Source organism: Pangasianodon hypophthalmus, chromosome 21, assembly GCF_027358585.1.
Source record: "Pangasianodon hypophthalmus isolate fPanHyp1 chromosome 21, fPanHyp1.pri, whole genome shotgun sequence".
In the NCBI taxonomy this organism is placed as follows: Eukaryota; Metazoa; Chordata; class Actinopteri; order Siluriformes; family Pangasiidae; genus Pangasianodon; species Pangasianodon hypophthalmus.
In genome coordinates, this window is record NC_069730.1 from 5,225,242 (window position 1) to 5,241,831 (window position 16,590).

At 36.0% G+C, this 16,590-nt stretch overlaps 1 protein-coding gene across 1 annotated transcript in view; it reads left to right on the forward strand.

Moving 5' to 3' along the window:
• Positions 1 to 16,001, forward strand: part of ppm1lb (protein phosphatase, Mg2+/Mn2+ dependent, 1Lb) — a 72,830-nt gene extending 56,829 nt beyond the window's left edge. The window contains exons 3-4 of the mRNA XM_026941223.3: positions 10,596 to 10,757; positions 12,399 to 16,001. Of these exons, the coding sequence (XP_026797024.1) occupies positions 10,596 to 10,757; positions 12,399 to 12,748 (512 nt within the window). The 3' untranslated portion in view covers positions 12,749 to 16,001. The remainder of the gene's footprint in view (positions 1 to 10,595; positions 10,758 to 12,398) is intronic.
• Positions 16,002 to 16,590: the final 589 nt, after the last annotated feature.

Sequence of the window (16,590 nt, forward strand, 5' to 3'; positions counted from 1 at the left end):
TTTGTTTGCATGCTTGGGTCCTAGAATTCTTCTTCCACACCTTCTACAGTTACAAGGATTGGTTTTGGTCAGTGGTACTTCTGTTTCTCGTAGGTTCTTTAGAATAGATGTACGTTTTCAAGGATATGGATAACCAGAGGAAGCTAGACAAGCACAATCAGAATGCATGTGAAAAATTGACCTGTTGGCTATCTAAGGATAAAAGGCAAATAAATGCTTATCTTTGAAATTGGGATTCTTTCAAAATTGTTATTTCAGATTTTTTATGTAAGTAATGACTACAGATCACCACAAGTGTCTTTGCCAGGATTTGTATCGAGAATTAGAATGGTCATGCCCAAAGAAAACTGACTAATTTAAGTGTTTGTGGGGGAAAATGGGGGCGTTACCACATGAAAAATTCATAGCAAAAAGGAAGCTTATTATAGAGAAGTCAGAGGTGAACAGCCAGACTAGTTCTAGCTGACAGGAAGGCTACAGTAACTCAAATAACCACTCTTTACAACCGTGCTGAGCAGAAAAGCATCTCTGAATGCACAACCTGTCAAACCTTGGGGTGGATGAGCTACAACAGCAGAAGAACGCATCAGGTTCAGGTCTTGTCAGCCAAGAACAGGAAGCTGAGGCTACAGTAGGGACAGGCTCACCCAATCTGGACAGCTGAAGATTGGAAACACATCGCCTGTTTTTTTTGTTTTTTTTCCCCCAAATCTTCTACTGTCCATTGTTGCTTTAGCGTTTGTTGGTGTGAATGTAGGGTTAGAAAAAGAGAGTCTCATCTTTGTCAACATATATTTCCTGTACAAGTTAATTAAAGGTTTATCTTTCTGTGGCATCTCATAATTATCCAAAGATCCCTCTGTGGCAAGAGATGAAAAGAGAGAGAGAGAGAGAGAGAGAGAGAGAGAGAGAGAGTGATGTTATTTCTTCGTCCATTATACCCACTGATGTCACTGTATTTGGATTGCAGGACGTATAATCACCTTAATCATGGATGTAGTATTTCCTGTTTATCAGACCGGGTTTCTGTTTGGCCGGTGATGGTGAAATACTCTGTGTTTTTATCTATACGCACTACCTGTTACGCCATACCTTAAGTGTGTGTGGTGAAACCGAAATTCTGTAATGTTAGTTTTAAACCAACTTCTCTCAACATACAGTTTAGGACTGAATTTATTCCCTGACTTTAGACCAAACTTGCGTTCATCTGATGCAACTGGCTGCTGGGTTTAAACACAAAAGAGAAAATGGTTGAACGTTGCTGTTTTATTAATGCAGTAACATAAAATTGGTCATATTATCAACTGTTAACTATAAAAGCCTTTCTGTCTGCATACCTCAATTTATTTTCCAATTGAAATTGAAAAGCCCTTATGTATAGTATCTAATGATTGCTCTTTTACATTTATTGACAACCTCCACTCCCTCTTTAAATACTGTAAATACTGTACACATTCCACTTTTCATTCAAATCATTGAAAAGTTACAAATTATGGGGATGAGGATTTGGAGGTTGCCCTAGATATGCACACAGACATGAAGTGTTTTATTCATCTGTGCCACTTTCCCCTAAAGCACTGATGCTTTATTGATGGTGATATCGAGCAAGGAAAAAAAGGTTGAAAAATTCATAGTGGAGGACACTCCATCACTCCTCATTCCTCTCATTTTTGCTATTTTTGAATTCCATAACTCGCATAACTAGGGTTGTCACGGCTTTGGGGTTAGTTATGGGGTTAGTGAGCAGATGGTTACCTCTTAATGATTTGCATTAAAATGCATTTCTGTCTATTACTGTCTACCCATTCTGTTTTTTTTAACTTGATCAAATTTCTTACTCCACTGGTTCTCATCCCTATGTGTCTGTCTGGCTGCAGTGCTCTCAAAATGAAGGTTGGATTTCGCAATCCCCTCCCTTTCTCAGTGATTTTGACCATGGCGTGGTTGTTGGTGTCAGACAGGCTGGTTTGAGTATTTCAGAAACTGCTGATCTGGAATGTTCCTGAAGTCTAGAAGACAAAAATCCAATATATAAGCCAAAAAAAGTTTAAAAACAAAGTTTTGCCATGTACTTCTCAGTCTCCTGATTTGACATCTTCCAAAGTAACAATTGAAAATGTGCCAGATTGGGCATGTAATGTTTTTCCAATCACTTTAGCCTTGTTTTCCAGTTCTTGGCTGACAGGAGTGGAACGTGAGGTGGTCTTCTGCTCTTGTAGCTCATTTACCTCAATTTTCGATGTGTTTTGAGATGCTTTTCTGCTCACCACGGCTATAAAGAGTGGTTATTTGTGTTGCCGTAGCCTTCCTGTCAGCTTAACCCAGTCTAGCCATTCTCCTCTGACCTCTCTCATCAACAAGGCATTTCTGCCCACAGAACTGCAGCTCACTGGATGTTTTTTGCGCCACCCTGTATAAACTCTAGAGACTGTTGTGAATGAAAATCTCAAGAGATCAGCAGTTTCTTCAGTTTCACAAACAAGCCCGCCTGGCACCAACAACCATGCCACCCAAGGTCAAAGTCACTGAGATCACACTTTTTTCCCATTCTGATGTTTGATGTAAGCATTAATTGCAGCTCTTGACCTATATCTGCATGATTTTATGCATTGCCCCACTGCTACATGATTGGCTGATTTGGATGATTACACGAATGTGCAGCATATAGATGTGAGTGAATAGTTTACTAAACTTAAGACAAAATGTACCCGACAAAGTAATTGAATTTATAGCAACAACAAATTTTCTTTGATTTCACATTACAAATTAAGTTGTATTTATTAATAGTGGAAAAATAGCAATATGTTTGCATCTCTTTTACTGAATGTGTTATAAAAAAATATCCTTTAATAAGTGGTATGAGCACATGTGCCTTTATCACAATTTTCAACCTCTTTTGTGTCCTCTGAAAAACCTCTGGTTCCTTTTCGGTTGTAATAATTGCCCTATAGCCCACTATCCTGCACATTTTCTGTTGTTATTCTTGGAGATACACTGGCATACACTGCAGTCTTTAAATCGGGTCTGGAGTCTGAGAGGCTCATAGCAAAACTTTCAAACTTTTTTGTGTTTTGGATTGTTGTCTTCAGGGTACAGCCCAATTTAATTTTTACTTTCTTGATTTTTTTTTTTAAAGTTATATTAAATATATTGTTTCTCTGCACTCAAAAACCCAGGAGGGTGCAAACTCTTTCAGTTACACTCTATATAAATGATGTACTTGTTTATTGATTTATATATATTTAAACTGTATAATACATAAACATTTGATAGAACATTACAGTAGGTAATAGAGGCTTGTCTTCTACCTGGTTCAAAACGGGACCTATTTATTCCTGAGTAAACACTGAAGTTGTTTCAACAAGATAGTGTTTGGCAAATAAAGGAAGAGCCATGTTTGGAAGTGGCTTTGAATTACAGCTGGATTGTATTTTGTGTTGGCTGTGCATGTTCTAGTGATGAGAATTTCACTGAGTAGCAGAAATAGGAGCTTTTATATGACAGTTATACAGATATGGCAGAGCAGAGTAATACTGCAGCTGAAATGAGGATGTGTGTGAGAGTGTGGAGGACAGGCGGGTGTCATCATTACTGTCCGCTGTGTTTCAATCATCCCTGTGGATCCGGGTTCCTATGACTGACATGCAATGAAAATGAGAGCACAGGAAAGGGTAGAAGGAGAAGAATTCATAGAAGTGAAGGGTGTGTTAAGTGTGCTGGAAATGTGCAGACATATAGACATCACTCTTTCTCTCTCTCTCTCTCTCTCTCTCTCTCCTTCTCTCTCTGGCCTCTATGGAATGGCGGCGTGTCTAATTGGAGAGGGAGATGAACGGACCAATACAACTCATTATCATCTTCAACACTGGGAGGAGATAAAAATAATTAGAGACACAGGGGAAGATTACAAAGAGATAGACAGAGAGACAGAGAGAGTGTAAGAGAAAATGTAATAGAAGGCATATTCTTCTTGTGAAGACTGTATTTGTAATCTGACCTTACTTATCTATTACTTCATTGTATTTTCTGCTTGGTGTTAGGGCTGCAACTACTGATTATTTTCATAACTGATTAATAAACTTTTAAAAATACATTTCAATATTAATCTATTTTATAAATTTGCAAATTACAAGAATAACAAAAACAAAATAAAAATATTAAAAATATTAATAATATAATATAATATAATATAATATAATATAATATAATATAATATAATATAATATAATATAATATAATATAATATAATTCTTTCCAGCATTTCAGTCAACTAACACTACTAAAAACTTTTAATTCAGCTTAATTAAATAATGGATCACAATATAAGAACAATGTAATATTACTGACATTTGTCAGAAAAATTTGGACATTATCAAGTGCTCATGTCGAATGCTGTTTTTCAGAATAGATATAACATAACATGTATTCACAGTATTCTATATATTTTGTTCCTTTTTTGTGACTATATACTGTATCAGTCTGACCAAAGGCTCAACAGTCTCACTGGCAGAGGGTCTTTCCTGCGTTTGAACGGGAAGATCTGTTGGCTATCTCTCTAACTGAACCACCCAGATTCTAAACTGACTTTGCTTGCTGTGTTTGTATGGCACAAATCATTTTCAGTGTGTGGAATTACCTCCAAGCAAGGCAGAGGCACACGGCACATATTAAAAATATAATTAGTTTACATTTAGAACTACTAATTGATTCACATAGCTTTGCCAGGTGTGGCGTGAAGTGAGTAGTGTGTGCCACAGCGTGCTTCATAACACAGACCAAGTAATCGATGATGAAATTCATTCCCAATTATTTTTATTATTGATTTAGTCAATTCATGATGGCAGCTCTACTTGATGTCTTATCATTTTGTTTGCCTATTTTTTTTATTAATTACTTTTCCACATATATTGTCACAGATTAAAAACGACTGCACTTTACACTCTGACTTTCTTTTAATTGTTTTTTTTCCATGAATTTACATGTTTGATTTATTTATATTAAGGATAGCTCCAATTTATAAAGTGTACAGCTTTCACAATATAATCTTTCCTCTGTTATTCCAATGAGGCAGAAAGGAATTTGTATCTAAAGAACTGAATGTGAGAGAGAGAATGTGTGGGTGTGTGTGAGAGCACCAACGAGGGAGAAACACAGGGGAAGAGAGACATCCTTTTAGGAAAGGGACACACTGTATTCATGCTAAATTCGCTGCATAGCCTGAGGACAACAAGGAACCACACAGCTGACTATAATTGTTATACAGTATACATTAGATCTTACCTTATAGATATTATGTGATCTGCATTATGTAAGGAATAAAACTGACTGAGCATGTTGTTAGGAGAAAATAAATCAACAACAGGGTGGTATGATGTGGCCCAACACAAAGTAGAGTTACTGTTACAACTCCGAAGTTGATTATTTACCAATAACTGCGTGCACTGAAGCGATTTATTCCTCTTATACCACAACGATTAAAATTTTTTATTTATTAAAGAATGTCATGTAGTACGTTGTTTTTCCTGTTTATAGCCACATTTAATGTTGTGGAATGTCTTAATCCATCCAATAATATTAGCTTTTTTTATTAGTATAATTCAGCTGCATGTAAAGGCTAATGCTAATAAGGCACAAACCTTAATCTGTAATAGTGAATGAGAGAGAGATGTTGCAATGTTTAGTCTTAACAAACTAAAACAGCTCAACCTTTAGCGGTCCTTGGCATGGGCAACATAAGCCTTTAAAATCGTAAGCATCCTGAAATAGCATGCTGTGTCCGTGCGCTCGCTATCCTGCCCCATCAAATGATTTTAATGGACAAGTCATCGGGTGCCCGGCCCTGACCCCACTTTTCAACACTTCTAACAATACAGAGTGCAAGAGTGGAAAGTGGTCAAAGAAGCAGCAGCAATGGCAACAGGCAATCAAATTCCCCCCCAACCCACTCCCGGTGCCCCCTCCTTGACCTTGTTCCAAATTAACTCATGCCAACAGAAATGGTGGGAGAAATTTAACATTTAATTTTAAAAAAATGTGATTTGCAAATTGAAATTTTAGGTCTGTTTAAAAACATCTCGCACTACAAGAAAGTAGTCTGTGCGCATCTGTCTGCTGCCTTTATGCAGGAAACAAAAAGCCACCCAATATCTACATACCCTAAATGAAATAAACGCATAATAAATGAAAATATTTCAAGAATGACACTGCACGCACCACCACTAGATCACTCCTCACATTACTGATTATTCTTTAATGTTTACATGCTTTATAACCCAAGCTGTAGCAATAAAATTGTAGTGCTGTTTGCCATTTCAATAAAGTCAGGTTAATTAATAAAGTATTTTTAAATCTGCTTCATCTCTTATTTCGATAATGTTGCTAAAATTGGACATTTTTACCTCCGAGTAATAAACTCTTGCCTTCTATAAACATTTTCTTTCCGTTTTCAACTGTCTCTGCTTCATTATTTCTCTGTCACGCTGTCTTTTTTCTGTCTTCATTCTTTTCTCTTTCTTATTGCAGCACTTTTTTCATTTGCCCTCTCCTTTAGCCCCCTATAAACCTTCCCATTTGTCTTCCTTTCATCTTCTTTTTTTTCAACTTTTATTCCCTCTGTATTTGCCTGTTTGGAGAAGAACAAGCTCTGTAGGAAATGTGGAGAAGATCTTCTGCTAAGTGATTACATAATCGCTGCACATTAATAACAGTCAAGAGAAGTTGTGAGTTGTGTGTGTGATTTTTTTTTTTTTTTTTTTTTTTTTGGTACCTGTTTACATTCTAGATATGGCTGTACAATCATTCAGCATTATTAGCAACCTTGGTAAAGATGTGTTAAAAAAAAAAACGTAGTGAAAAAAGTCTGTGATTAATTAGCTTAATTTCAAATTGAGGATTTGACAGAAGTTTAACATTTAGCCTAAGAAAATGAAAACCCTTGTAAAGATTATGGGAAGATAATACCTAAAATATTCTTATGAACTTTTCTCTTTCACAATATAAATGTGAAAAACCCATTTATATTGCACTTGTTTAAGTTCACCTGAGTGTTTAGGAACACATAAGCAGTCATCCATGACTTCCTGTTTGACTGGGGTATAAATATGAGGTGACCAAGAGGAAATTCATTTAGTCATACATCAACATGTGGAAGATTACAGAATTCAGAAATGAAGTAAGACTTCATTACTACAAAAATAGCTACTTATCATGAAGATGCTCATATCCACTGTTGGGACAATAATTAAGATGTTTAAAACATCCGTGGCTGTAATGAACTTTCCTAGAAGAAGATGCAAACGTATTTTTCTCCCATGGTTCGAGATAGCATTTTGGCATAACCAAGTCTCCGAATCTACAAATAGACACCACTTTCATGCCAACAAATATTTGGAAGGCAAGCCAGAAGAAAGCTTTTTCATTCATTTAACCACAAACATAAGCATCTGGAGTTCACTAGACGCCACTGGAACGTTGACGGGAACCAAGTTCTTTGGTTAGATGAGACAAAAATAGAGCTTTTTGGCAGCAACCAGTTACCAAAAGTGTGGGTTTGGTGTAAAAAGATTGATGGTTATACAGAAGAGAGTCTAATTCCCTCTGTTAAGTATGGTGGAGGATTTGTGAGGTTTGGTGGAGATCTGTGATGTGGACTGTTCTTCCTCCCAAGGCCCTTGGAACCTCTTTAGGATACTTGTCATCATGGCCTCCCTGGAGTACCAGGAGTATATAAATGTAAATCTCTGCCAAGAAGATAGAACTGGGTCATGGTTGGGTCTTCCAGCAGGACAACGATCCAAAACACGCATCCAAATCCATGCAAAAATGGTTTAGTGAACACAGAATCAAGCTTTTGATATGGCCATCCCAATCCCCTGACCTAAACTCAATTGGAAGCCTGTAGGGTGAGCTGAAGAGAACAGTCTACAAGAGAGGACCTTGGAATCTGGAGGATCTGGAGAGATTCTCTCTCTCTCTTGTGCTCTCAGATTATTGCTTCCTTAAAGCATTATAGAGGAACATTTATAGGAGTGCTGTAATGTTGGCAAAGGGAGGCGCAATGTACAACATGTAAGGGTGCCAATAATTGTGCTTTCGCTTAAAAAGATAGATGTTTATATACTTCAGTTAAAGGTCACATTTCTCTCATATTCAACTTTGGTACATTTATTTTTGGGCACCATTACAGAGTAAAAAAAAAATACATTTAGTCCTGTAAGACAGTAAGCCAATTCAAAGACAGTGTGTGCAAATTTTAAATAATTCAAATTCAAGACAGTCAAAATAAAGCAGTTTCTTACCAAATTCTACACTTCAGACACCAAATTCTTAGTCAGCAGCAGCAATGTCTGAGACAGTGAAGACAGATGAGCATCTCTGGCCTAATTTATCAGCTATCTTCAGTTTTAAATGCTTCAAAGGAAACGATGTGATAATTATCTGCAAATTATGTGAGCCAAAACCTGTGGAGATACAGGAATTTCACAGCTTGATATCCAACCTGCGGAAACATGTACAAGTTAGCCATTAGCTAGCTGAATGAGCTAGACTAGCTAGCCAAATCTTTTGATGTTTTAGTGTGAGAGCTCTGTATTGAACATATCATTTTGAGGTTCAGTAGCGATTGTCTGTAAAATATATCCAAGTGCTGCTACAGTCTAGCAGTAATGCTCAAGATAATATGTAAGGGGCATCTTTGCTAGAGAGCTAACTGTGTAGCTAGAAACGTATGAATTAGCATGAGCTAGCTAGCTAACTGTATGTACTGTTGATAAAGAAAGTGGTCTTCACTTCAGCATTGCTCACTTTCTTAGCTAATATAAAACCAGAATACAAAATAGACAACCTTTTCAGATTAGTGTGTCAATTGCAGATACACAAAAATGAAAGTTTTTCACCAGACGACTTATTTACTCTTGCTTCATTCATCTGAGTGATCTTGCTTGCTACGTTTACTTTTACTCAAATCAATTGTTACTATAGTAGCAGTACTTTTACTCATCAGTATGTCTTGTACTATTTCTGCTGCTGTACTATTTCTGGTGCTATAGGAACAATTCCAGCTGATATGCCATGAATCCATGCTTTCGAGATTACTCCTACTTTCATCCTCTTCGACTTGAAAAGCTTGAAATGGAATGAGAGAGTATATGAGAGAAAGATTAAATGAGTGTGTATGTGGGTGGTGGGGCACACTAGGGAGATTCCCTCATTTTCTACACTCATCTCTTTTGTCTTCACTTCTCTCCTCTTCCTTTCTATAAATATCCTCTTTTTTCTATTCTTTATTTCTCACTTTTTGCATCTTTGTTCTTTTGAGACGTCTTCCATTCTGTTTTTTTAGCCTGATTGGGAAAGACGAAGCTTATAATCTACTGTACTTTATAATTAAAGTCTTTTAAGCCTTCCATGTTCTTAGTGAGTGTAGTGTGTGTGTGCATTACCCTGTTCTATAGGGTAATGCACACACACAGCTATCTTGCTGAAATCAACACTGCAGTGAATGGAAAGAACCAGCTACCAAGCTTTTAGTAAATCTTTCAAAGATTAAAAGGTTTGTTTTTGGCATCCATGTCAGATTATTTGCTGTTATCTTAAGGTGGATTATTTTGGGCGTTTGTGGAACCAAGCTGAACAGCGCCACCGATGGTTGTATGAAAAAATATGCAGTGCTTTGAAGAATTGAGACTGGGACTGATTTCTTTCTAGCCCAGACTGTAGAACCAGTGCACTTGTGTCGGGTAATTACACAGAGTGAGACGTCTTCTGAATTTGATCTTCACGTCACAACTTCCCTAATTTATCACATCTACTACACCTATAAACTGTGTGAAGTGAATCAGGTGTCTTCGAGCCTGGAAATCACCAGACTGCCCCGGAGTCCAGCCTTGTACTGGATCAGTTTTGGGCCGTTGGGAGTACAGTGTTCCTTACTTACTTTGTAGCAAGTAGTTCAGTTTGTCCTGGTATGCACCTTTCTCCCCACATCTTCCTTTCTTCATTAGCATAGCTTTCTAATGCAGTGTTATGAAACCAAGAAACACTCAACCTACTACATGCTAATAAAAAAATCACTGAATATATGCATAGTAATAATTTTGTAATGCCTAATAGCATCACCACAGTGCTTTGAATCAGGTAGAAGTGACATTTTTTCTGATCAATATGCTTTGTTTAGCTTTTGAAAGCAACGCTAAAAGCTCTGAGGGGGAACAGATGGTCCGACAGGCGGTTTGCTCGGCGCCGATGGGATCTCGGTGAGCAAACCCTGGGCCTGGGAAAATTAAACAAAGAAGGGAAAAGGGAGCGAAAAGAAAGGATTCAGAAAGGCGAGCAGGGGAGAAAAAGCAGAGTTAAAGTTGCTGCTTTGGAGAAGCCAAGCATTGTTTGAATTTAACAGGTGTTTAGATTGGCTGATTCCCAAGAGCAAGTGTATATTGTGTGTTGGGCCTGAGAGAAAGGGGCTATTTTATAAAGGAAGTTCGGTCGGTCAGAAAACTAAGCCTGGTTGAAACGGTATTTGTTTTGTAGATTCACATTTTTGTGCTTATGTTGCATCGCTCTAACCATTCCTCCCTCTCTCCCTCTCTCCCCTTTAGGAACAACATGCCTGGTGGCGATGTTGTCTGAAAAGGAACTGACAGTAGGTAACGTGGGCGATTCCAGAGGAGTTTTGTGTGATAAAGACGGTAATGCCATCCCCCTGTCATATGACCACAAGCCCTACCAACTCAAAGAGCGCAAGAGGATCAAGAAAGCAGGTGGGCCACAAAAAAAGCTTTCTCCAAAAACCAAGGATGAAAAGTGTAATGTCTGTGCAATGGTACTTTGTTGCCCCCTAATGGTTACAGCTTGCATTGCATGCGTACAATGTGAGGTTGGAGGTTGTTGCACAGTTCAGATTTAACTGGTTTGATGGGTGAATTGTTTTGTTTGTTTGTTTGTTTGTTTTGTTTTGTTTTGTTTTGTTTTGTTTTGTTTTGTTTTGTTTTGTTTGGACAAATTCTGCATCTTTGAGTTTAAACTATAGCTGCACAATATAATGTATAGTAAGTGTTGAAATAGATAAAATTAAATGTAACATTAAATAGACAACATTGAATGTAACTATTAATGGACAAAATGTTTGTGTTTTTTTTTTTTAATAAATAAAAAATTGTTAGCTTTGAAAAAATGCTGGTATAAGAGGAATAAAGCAGTTTGAGTGTGCTGTTTATCAACTTATTGGAAGATTATCAACTTATTGGAAGATAATCTTAACTTTGTTGACTCTTGCTATAACAGCACGCCCCGTTGTGTTTTAGTCCTTACATAACCCTTTCAAAGGAGTGGATCAAAATAGCCGAAACATGTAAAATTATTAATAACAAGTGGAGTCACCATTAAGAACAGCTTCAATGCTTTTTTGAATGCTGTCCTTTGGAAGTCTGGAATAATGTGAGGTTGATATGGGACGAAAAACAAAAATCGAAAAGGATATGGAAGGTGTTTATATATATATTTATCTGATAGACTGGGTTGAATTAGTGCATCCATAAATGTATTTAATACCTACAGCTCATCAAAAAATGCTCCTCGATACTCTTTTTAACATTGCTACTTTTTATGATCCTTGCATATCTATGAGTCATAATTCTTACACTAGATTATGCTTTCTTATACATTTGGCCTGGATGCATGCAGTTTCTGCTTTTTAATGCTCCTGATATATGTTTTTTTTAGATAAGGGGACAGAGTCTCTGTTTTTTGTGAATGTAACTGCCATTTGTGTTGAACTGAAACTGTACTGAAGTGAATTTACAGCTAATGCATACTATAGAACTGAGACCGAGCCAGATATCACTGACCAGTGTGGCTGCTGTTGTAACTGTAATTTATTTGTAAGTGTAGTGTAGTTGATTTGGTTTTTCTATTTTTTTCTATGCCTTTATTAGAGCGCATAATATTTCTCATGCATAGGATTGTAGTCTTTTTATTCTATAGTTGAACTTTCTGTGCAGGTGATTTTACATCACCATCTGCATTATAGATTTCTATATATAAAGATTGATGTAGAGTTGAACGTTGCTATCAGTATGAGAAAAGAAGCTTTTGCTCTTTTGTTTTCAGAAGCTAACAGCAAATCCTGACTGCTATCTGTTATATTTTACTTGATTTGATTTAGAAATTTTTTTTTAATCTTAATTCCATAGTAACTGTTCTAGCAATGTCCCCCTGTGACATCTACTACTATCTTCTCACAGGAATAGCATAAATACAGCACCAAGCAACAAATTAGAGCCAGAATCACTAAGCACATCACAGAGATTTCAGCATAAACATATATTACATGTTTCATGGTGAAGTTTTTCTTTAAGCCAGTGTTAAGATTAACAGCTTGAACATTTCATTCTCACTCTCAGGTGGCTTCATTAGCTTCAACGGCTCATGGCGCGTGCAGGGAATCCTGGCCATGTCTCGATCTCTGGGCGACTACCCACTTAAGAAGCTAAACGTGGTGATCCCCGAACCTGACGTGGTGACCTTTGACCTGGACAAACTGCAGCCCGAGTTCATGATCCTGGCATCGGATGGCCTGTGGGACGCCTTCAGTAACGAGGAGGCCGTGCGTTTCATCCGCGAGCGCCTCGATGAGCCACATTTCGGCGCCAAGAGCATCGTGCTGCAGGCGTTTTATCGTGGCTGCCCAGACAACATCACAGTCATGGTGGTTAAATTTAAAAAGAGTGGCACCAAAGTGGCTGAGCAGTGAACCACGGCTAATATGAACTAATAATATATTCAGCATTATCAGTATGAATACCAATCTATTTGAATATATTATTGGCTCATATTAATATATGTGTAAGGATGCAAATGGAAAACCGTTTCATGACTATTTTTGGAGCAAGAACTGTTTGTTACAATAATGTCAAATTAAAGTAAACTCACGTCATCCCATTATGTCATTTTCCTGAATCCTTTGTTTCAAATAGCACATGATGGAGAGAAAATGTATGAGAAGCCACAGCTTGTGTAATGGAGTAACAGAGGTCACTTTCCTTTTCAAATTTTAGCTTAATATTCATTTATTCATGTTAAAGAGTATTATTCAGTAATTACTATGGATGGTAAAATGGGTACATAGATATGAAAGTGAAGAATGTAAGTCAGGGGTGTGGGATATTAAGTGGATTTATTATAAAAAAAATCGCCAAGATGATTATGGTGCTTCAGGAATTCAAATGAAATAAAATGCTTTCCTTTGTAGATGAAAACTAAAGCACATGTAGCCTCCAGTAGAATTCGTTCAATGTCAGTAATTTCTTAAGGCAAGACACCACAGGTCACATCAGCCATTTTTCAGATTTCTGTATAAATTGCGTCTATAACATATCTTCTCATAAACTGTAATGTGTGTGTGTGTGTGTGTGTGTGTGTGTGTGTGTGTGTGTGTATAATATATATACACACACACACACACACACACACACACACACACATACGCATATATACATACAGAGATGTTTAATTCACTGTTTCTGTCTACTCAGTTTTTGACCATTGCTTTATCTGAATATCTGACGTTTTCTTTATAAACCTCATAAACCACATTGTATTTTTTCTCAAAATAGTTTTTTCCTCAGTGTCTAGATGACTTGCATTCATGAAAATGTACATGTTCATCGCTATCCCTAATTAGATGCTTATTACAGAGGAAAGTCTAAAATATTTGATTATCGTTGGATTTACATTAGATTTTATACTGAAAAATGGCATAAAATATTTTTTATAGTATTTATGCATGGAGTTTTCTTGATTAAACAATACAAAAAATGGTTTTCTAACAAACTTTTCTGTAAAAAATCTTTCTTTTCGGAGTGTCTTTACTGTGAAATAATAACATTTTAATTATAACGTCAAAAGGCTACGATTTTGATAAAGTTCCAATACAAAAAATACTTCAGCAATAGAATATCAGCAACTGGCAAAGATTGTAATATCTGTTGTTTATTTCACTTGTAGTGTCTTGCCTTAAATCCTTGTGGATCATACTTATGTATTTGTATTCACTGTAACTGAAATTGAGCTGATATGATGCCTTTTGGGAACTCGAAATACTTAGACTAATGGAATAACTATATAGTACAACATTCATTTAAATATGCTATGGAGATTTTTTTTTCCTATTATGACTTTTGTCCATTCGTTCTTTTAGAGTTAATACGAAACAGGATTCAGATTTTAAGGGAAGGTGTGCTTTTGCACATGGTTAGTGTTCACTTAATTTAGTATAGTTTTAAATGTATACACTGAGGCAATGTACAAAATTGTGACTTGTATATATCTAGTAAAAGAGATAGTGATTGTAAATGTTCCAATCATTAGTTCCTGTTATACTACAGCACTGCTGAGTTCTCGAATCTGATTGGTCAAAAGGTGTTGATTAATTTTCTATAACATGAGCTCCAGCTGTAATTCAAGTCACAGGTTTATATTAATATGCTTGATCTGATCTTCTATAGTAACAGCTAATTCATAAGGACTTGTATGGTGGACGTATAATCGAAGGCTAATAATAAACAGATTTCTAAGGGGTTTGGTATTTAACATACAAAAACGTGATATGGTGAAGTTTTCTGTAACACGATGTTTACTTAACATTTATGGAAGGAGTCTCCAGTGTCAGTGCTTTGTAACAGTGTTTTCGTTTCCACCGTGGGAAAGTTGAACAGAGGAGTTTGCACTGTCTGGTTTCTCGGCATCATGACAAGCTGTGTTTTTGTCTTATTAAAAACAAAGATGCCAGTGAGGGAATGACTGTTTATATTAATAACAAATTGTTGTGCTATGAAAGGAATTAAACACTTTAGGGTATGCTTTTATTGGAAAATCATCAACTTTGGAGATGGTAATGGCATCATAGCACTCTGACCTTTTTTTTTTTTTTTTTTTTTTTTTTTTTTTTTTTTTTTTTAAATAATTCCTTACAAAGTGTGTGCGCTATACATTTAAACAGGCATTGCTTGCTTTGGTAAATTTGTCTGTAATTCTTTCTCTGTCTCATATTGTGCTTTGGCCCCAAGTGTTGTAATAAAACAATAAAGAAAAACTGGTAGATAAATAAAATGTGCTATGAATATTCAGTTCTGGATTGTGGATGATGCTTCTTTGGTTCATTTTAGTCCTTTGATCCTGATTCCTGAATCCAAATCCTAATAACTGCAGCTGTAACACAAGTCAAAGCAACTGTGGAAACTAATTCCTCAAATAACTTGTGTAACATTGTATCCAGAAGCTGTCAAACAAAACACATTCTTGTTGCCTTATTTTTACTTCATTGTATTATTTTGTCATTTCCTTTGCTTCACGCAAATGTATGCCATGCACATCAAATGTAAATATGATATTTTGCATATTGAAGTCTCATTGAGACAGACTAATAAAGTGAATGTACATATTGAATATTATTAACCACATTAGTGAATTATTAACCACAATTCCAATAATATAAAAAAAGGAAATGCATCAAATTCGGGTTTATTAATATCTGATGAGATTTAATAGATAATAGCTTTTTATGTGCATTATTTTTTGTTTTTTGTTTTTTTTTGGTTGTGTATTTCTGTATTCCCACAGAATACAGTACAGTTGTAAAATGTTTTTTTGTTGTTGTTGATTTAAAGAATCTGTTTTAAAGAAAAAAAATGTCTGTGAATTTAAGGGAAAATGAAAATATGAAAATGTAACAATAAAAAGTGCAAGAATGAAAGTCAAAATTTGCGTATTAAGTGTAAAATGTATGAAGTGGGTTTGTTGTAATGATTTATAATCACACTATCCAGTGTTACCCAGAATAGAAAGGGTCCCTTTTGAGACTGGTTCCTCTTAAGGTTTCTTCCTCATTTCCTTACCACTGTCTCCTTTGAGTTGCTCATTGGGGATCTAAATCTACATCTGGATTAATGTAAAGCTGCTTGTGACAATGTCAAAGTACTATACAAATAAAAGGAAAGTGAATTGAATTTGCTATATGAATGTAGACGTGATCCAAGCAGAGCAAAAAAAAAAGAAAGAAAGAAAAAGAAAAGAAATTGCACAATATACTACATAACATTTCTAATGTAGAAATTTCATATTTTGGAGGTCAAAGTATTTTGAAACTTTCCATGTATTACATATTTTGACATCATGCAACACATCATGTGTCTAACAGCATCAGGTGCTTGTAACTGAATCAAAAAGACAATTCAGATTAAATCTACAATTTTTTTTTTTTTTTACGCAGATGACTATATGAACCTAACTTGCATTACAATGAAGTAGTTTATGACATTGGGCCTCATTCATCAGTTTTTTTTTTAGAAAAGTTGTGTGTGAATGTTTCGTGGGCCAAACCAAACTAAAACTTACTTCCAAATGTTTCGGTAATGCTGATTTACTTCGCACTCATGTGTGTATGTTGATAAATGCCAATCACCCATAAGTTACTAAATGAGTTCACAGCACACCTGATTTGCATTTAGTGATGCCCATAAATCCTTATAAAAGGCAAAGCTTGCAGAGAGCTAAAAACAGCTAAAGAGTGCCTCCTAAGCATGGTATGCAATACCT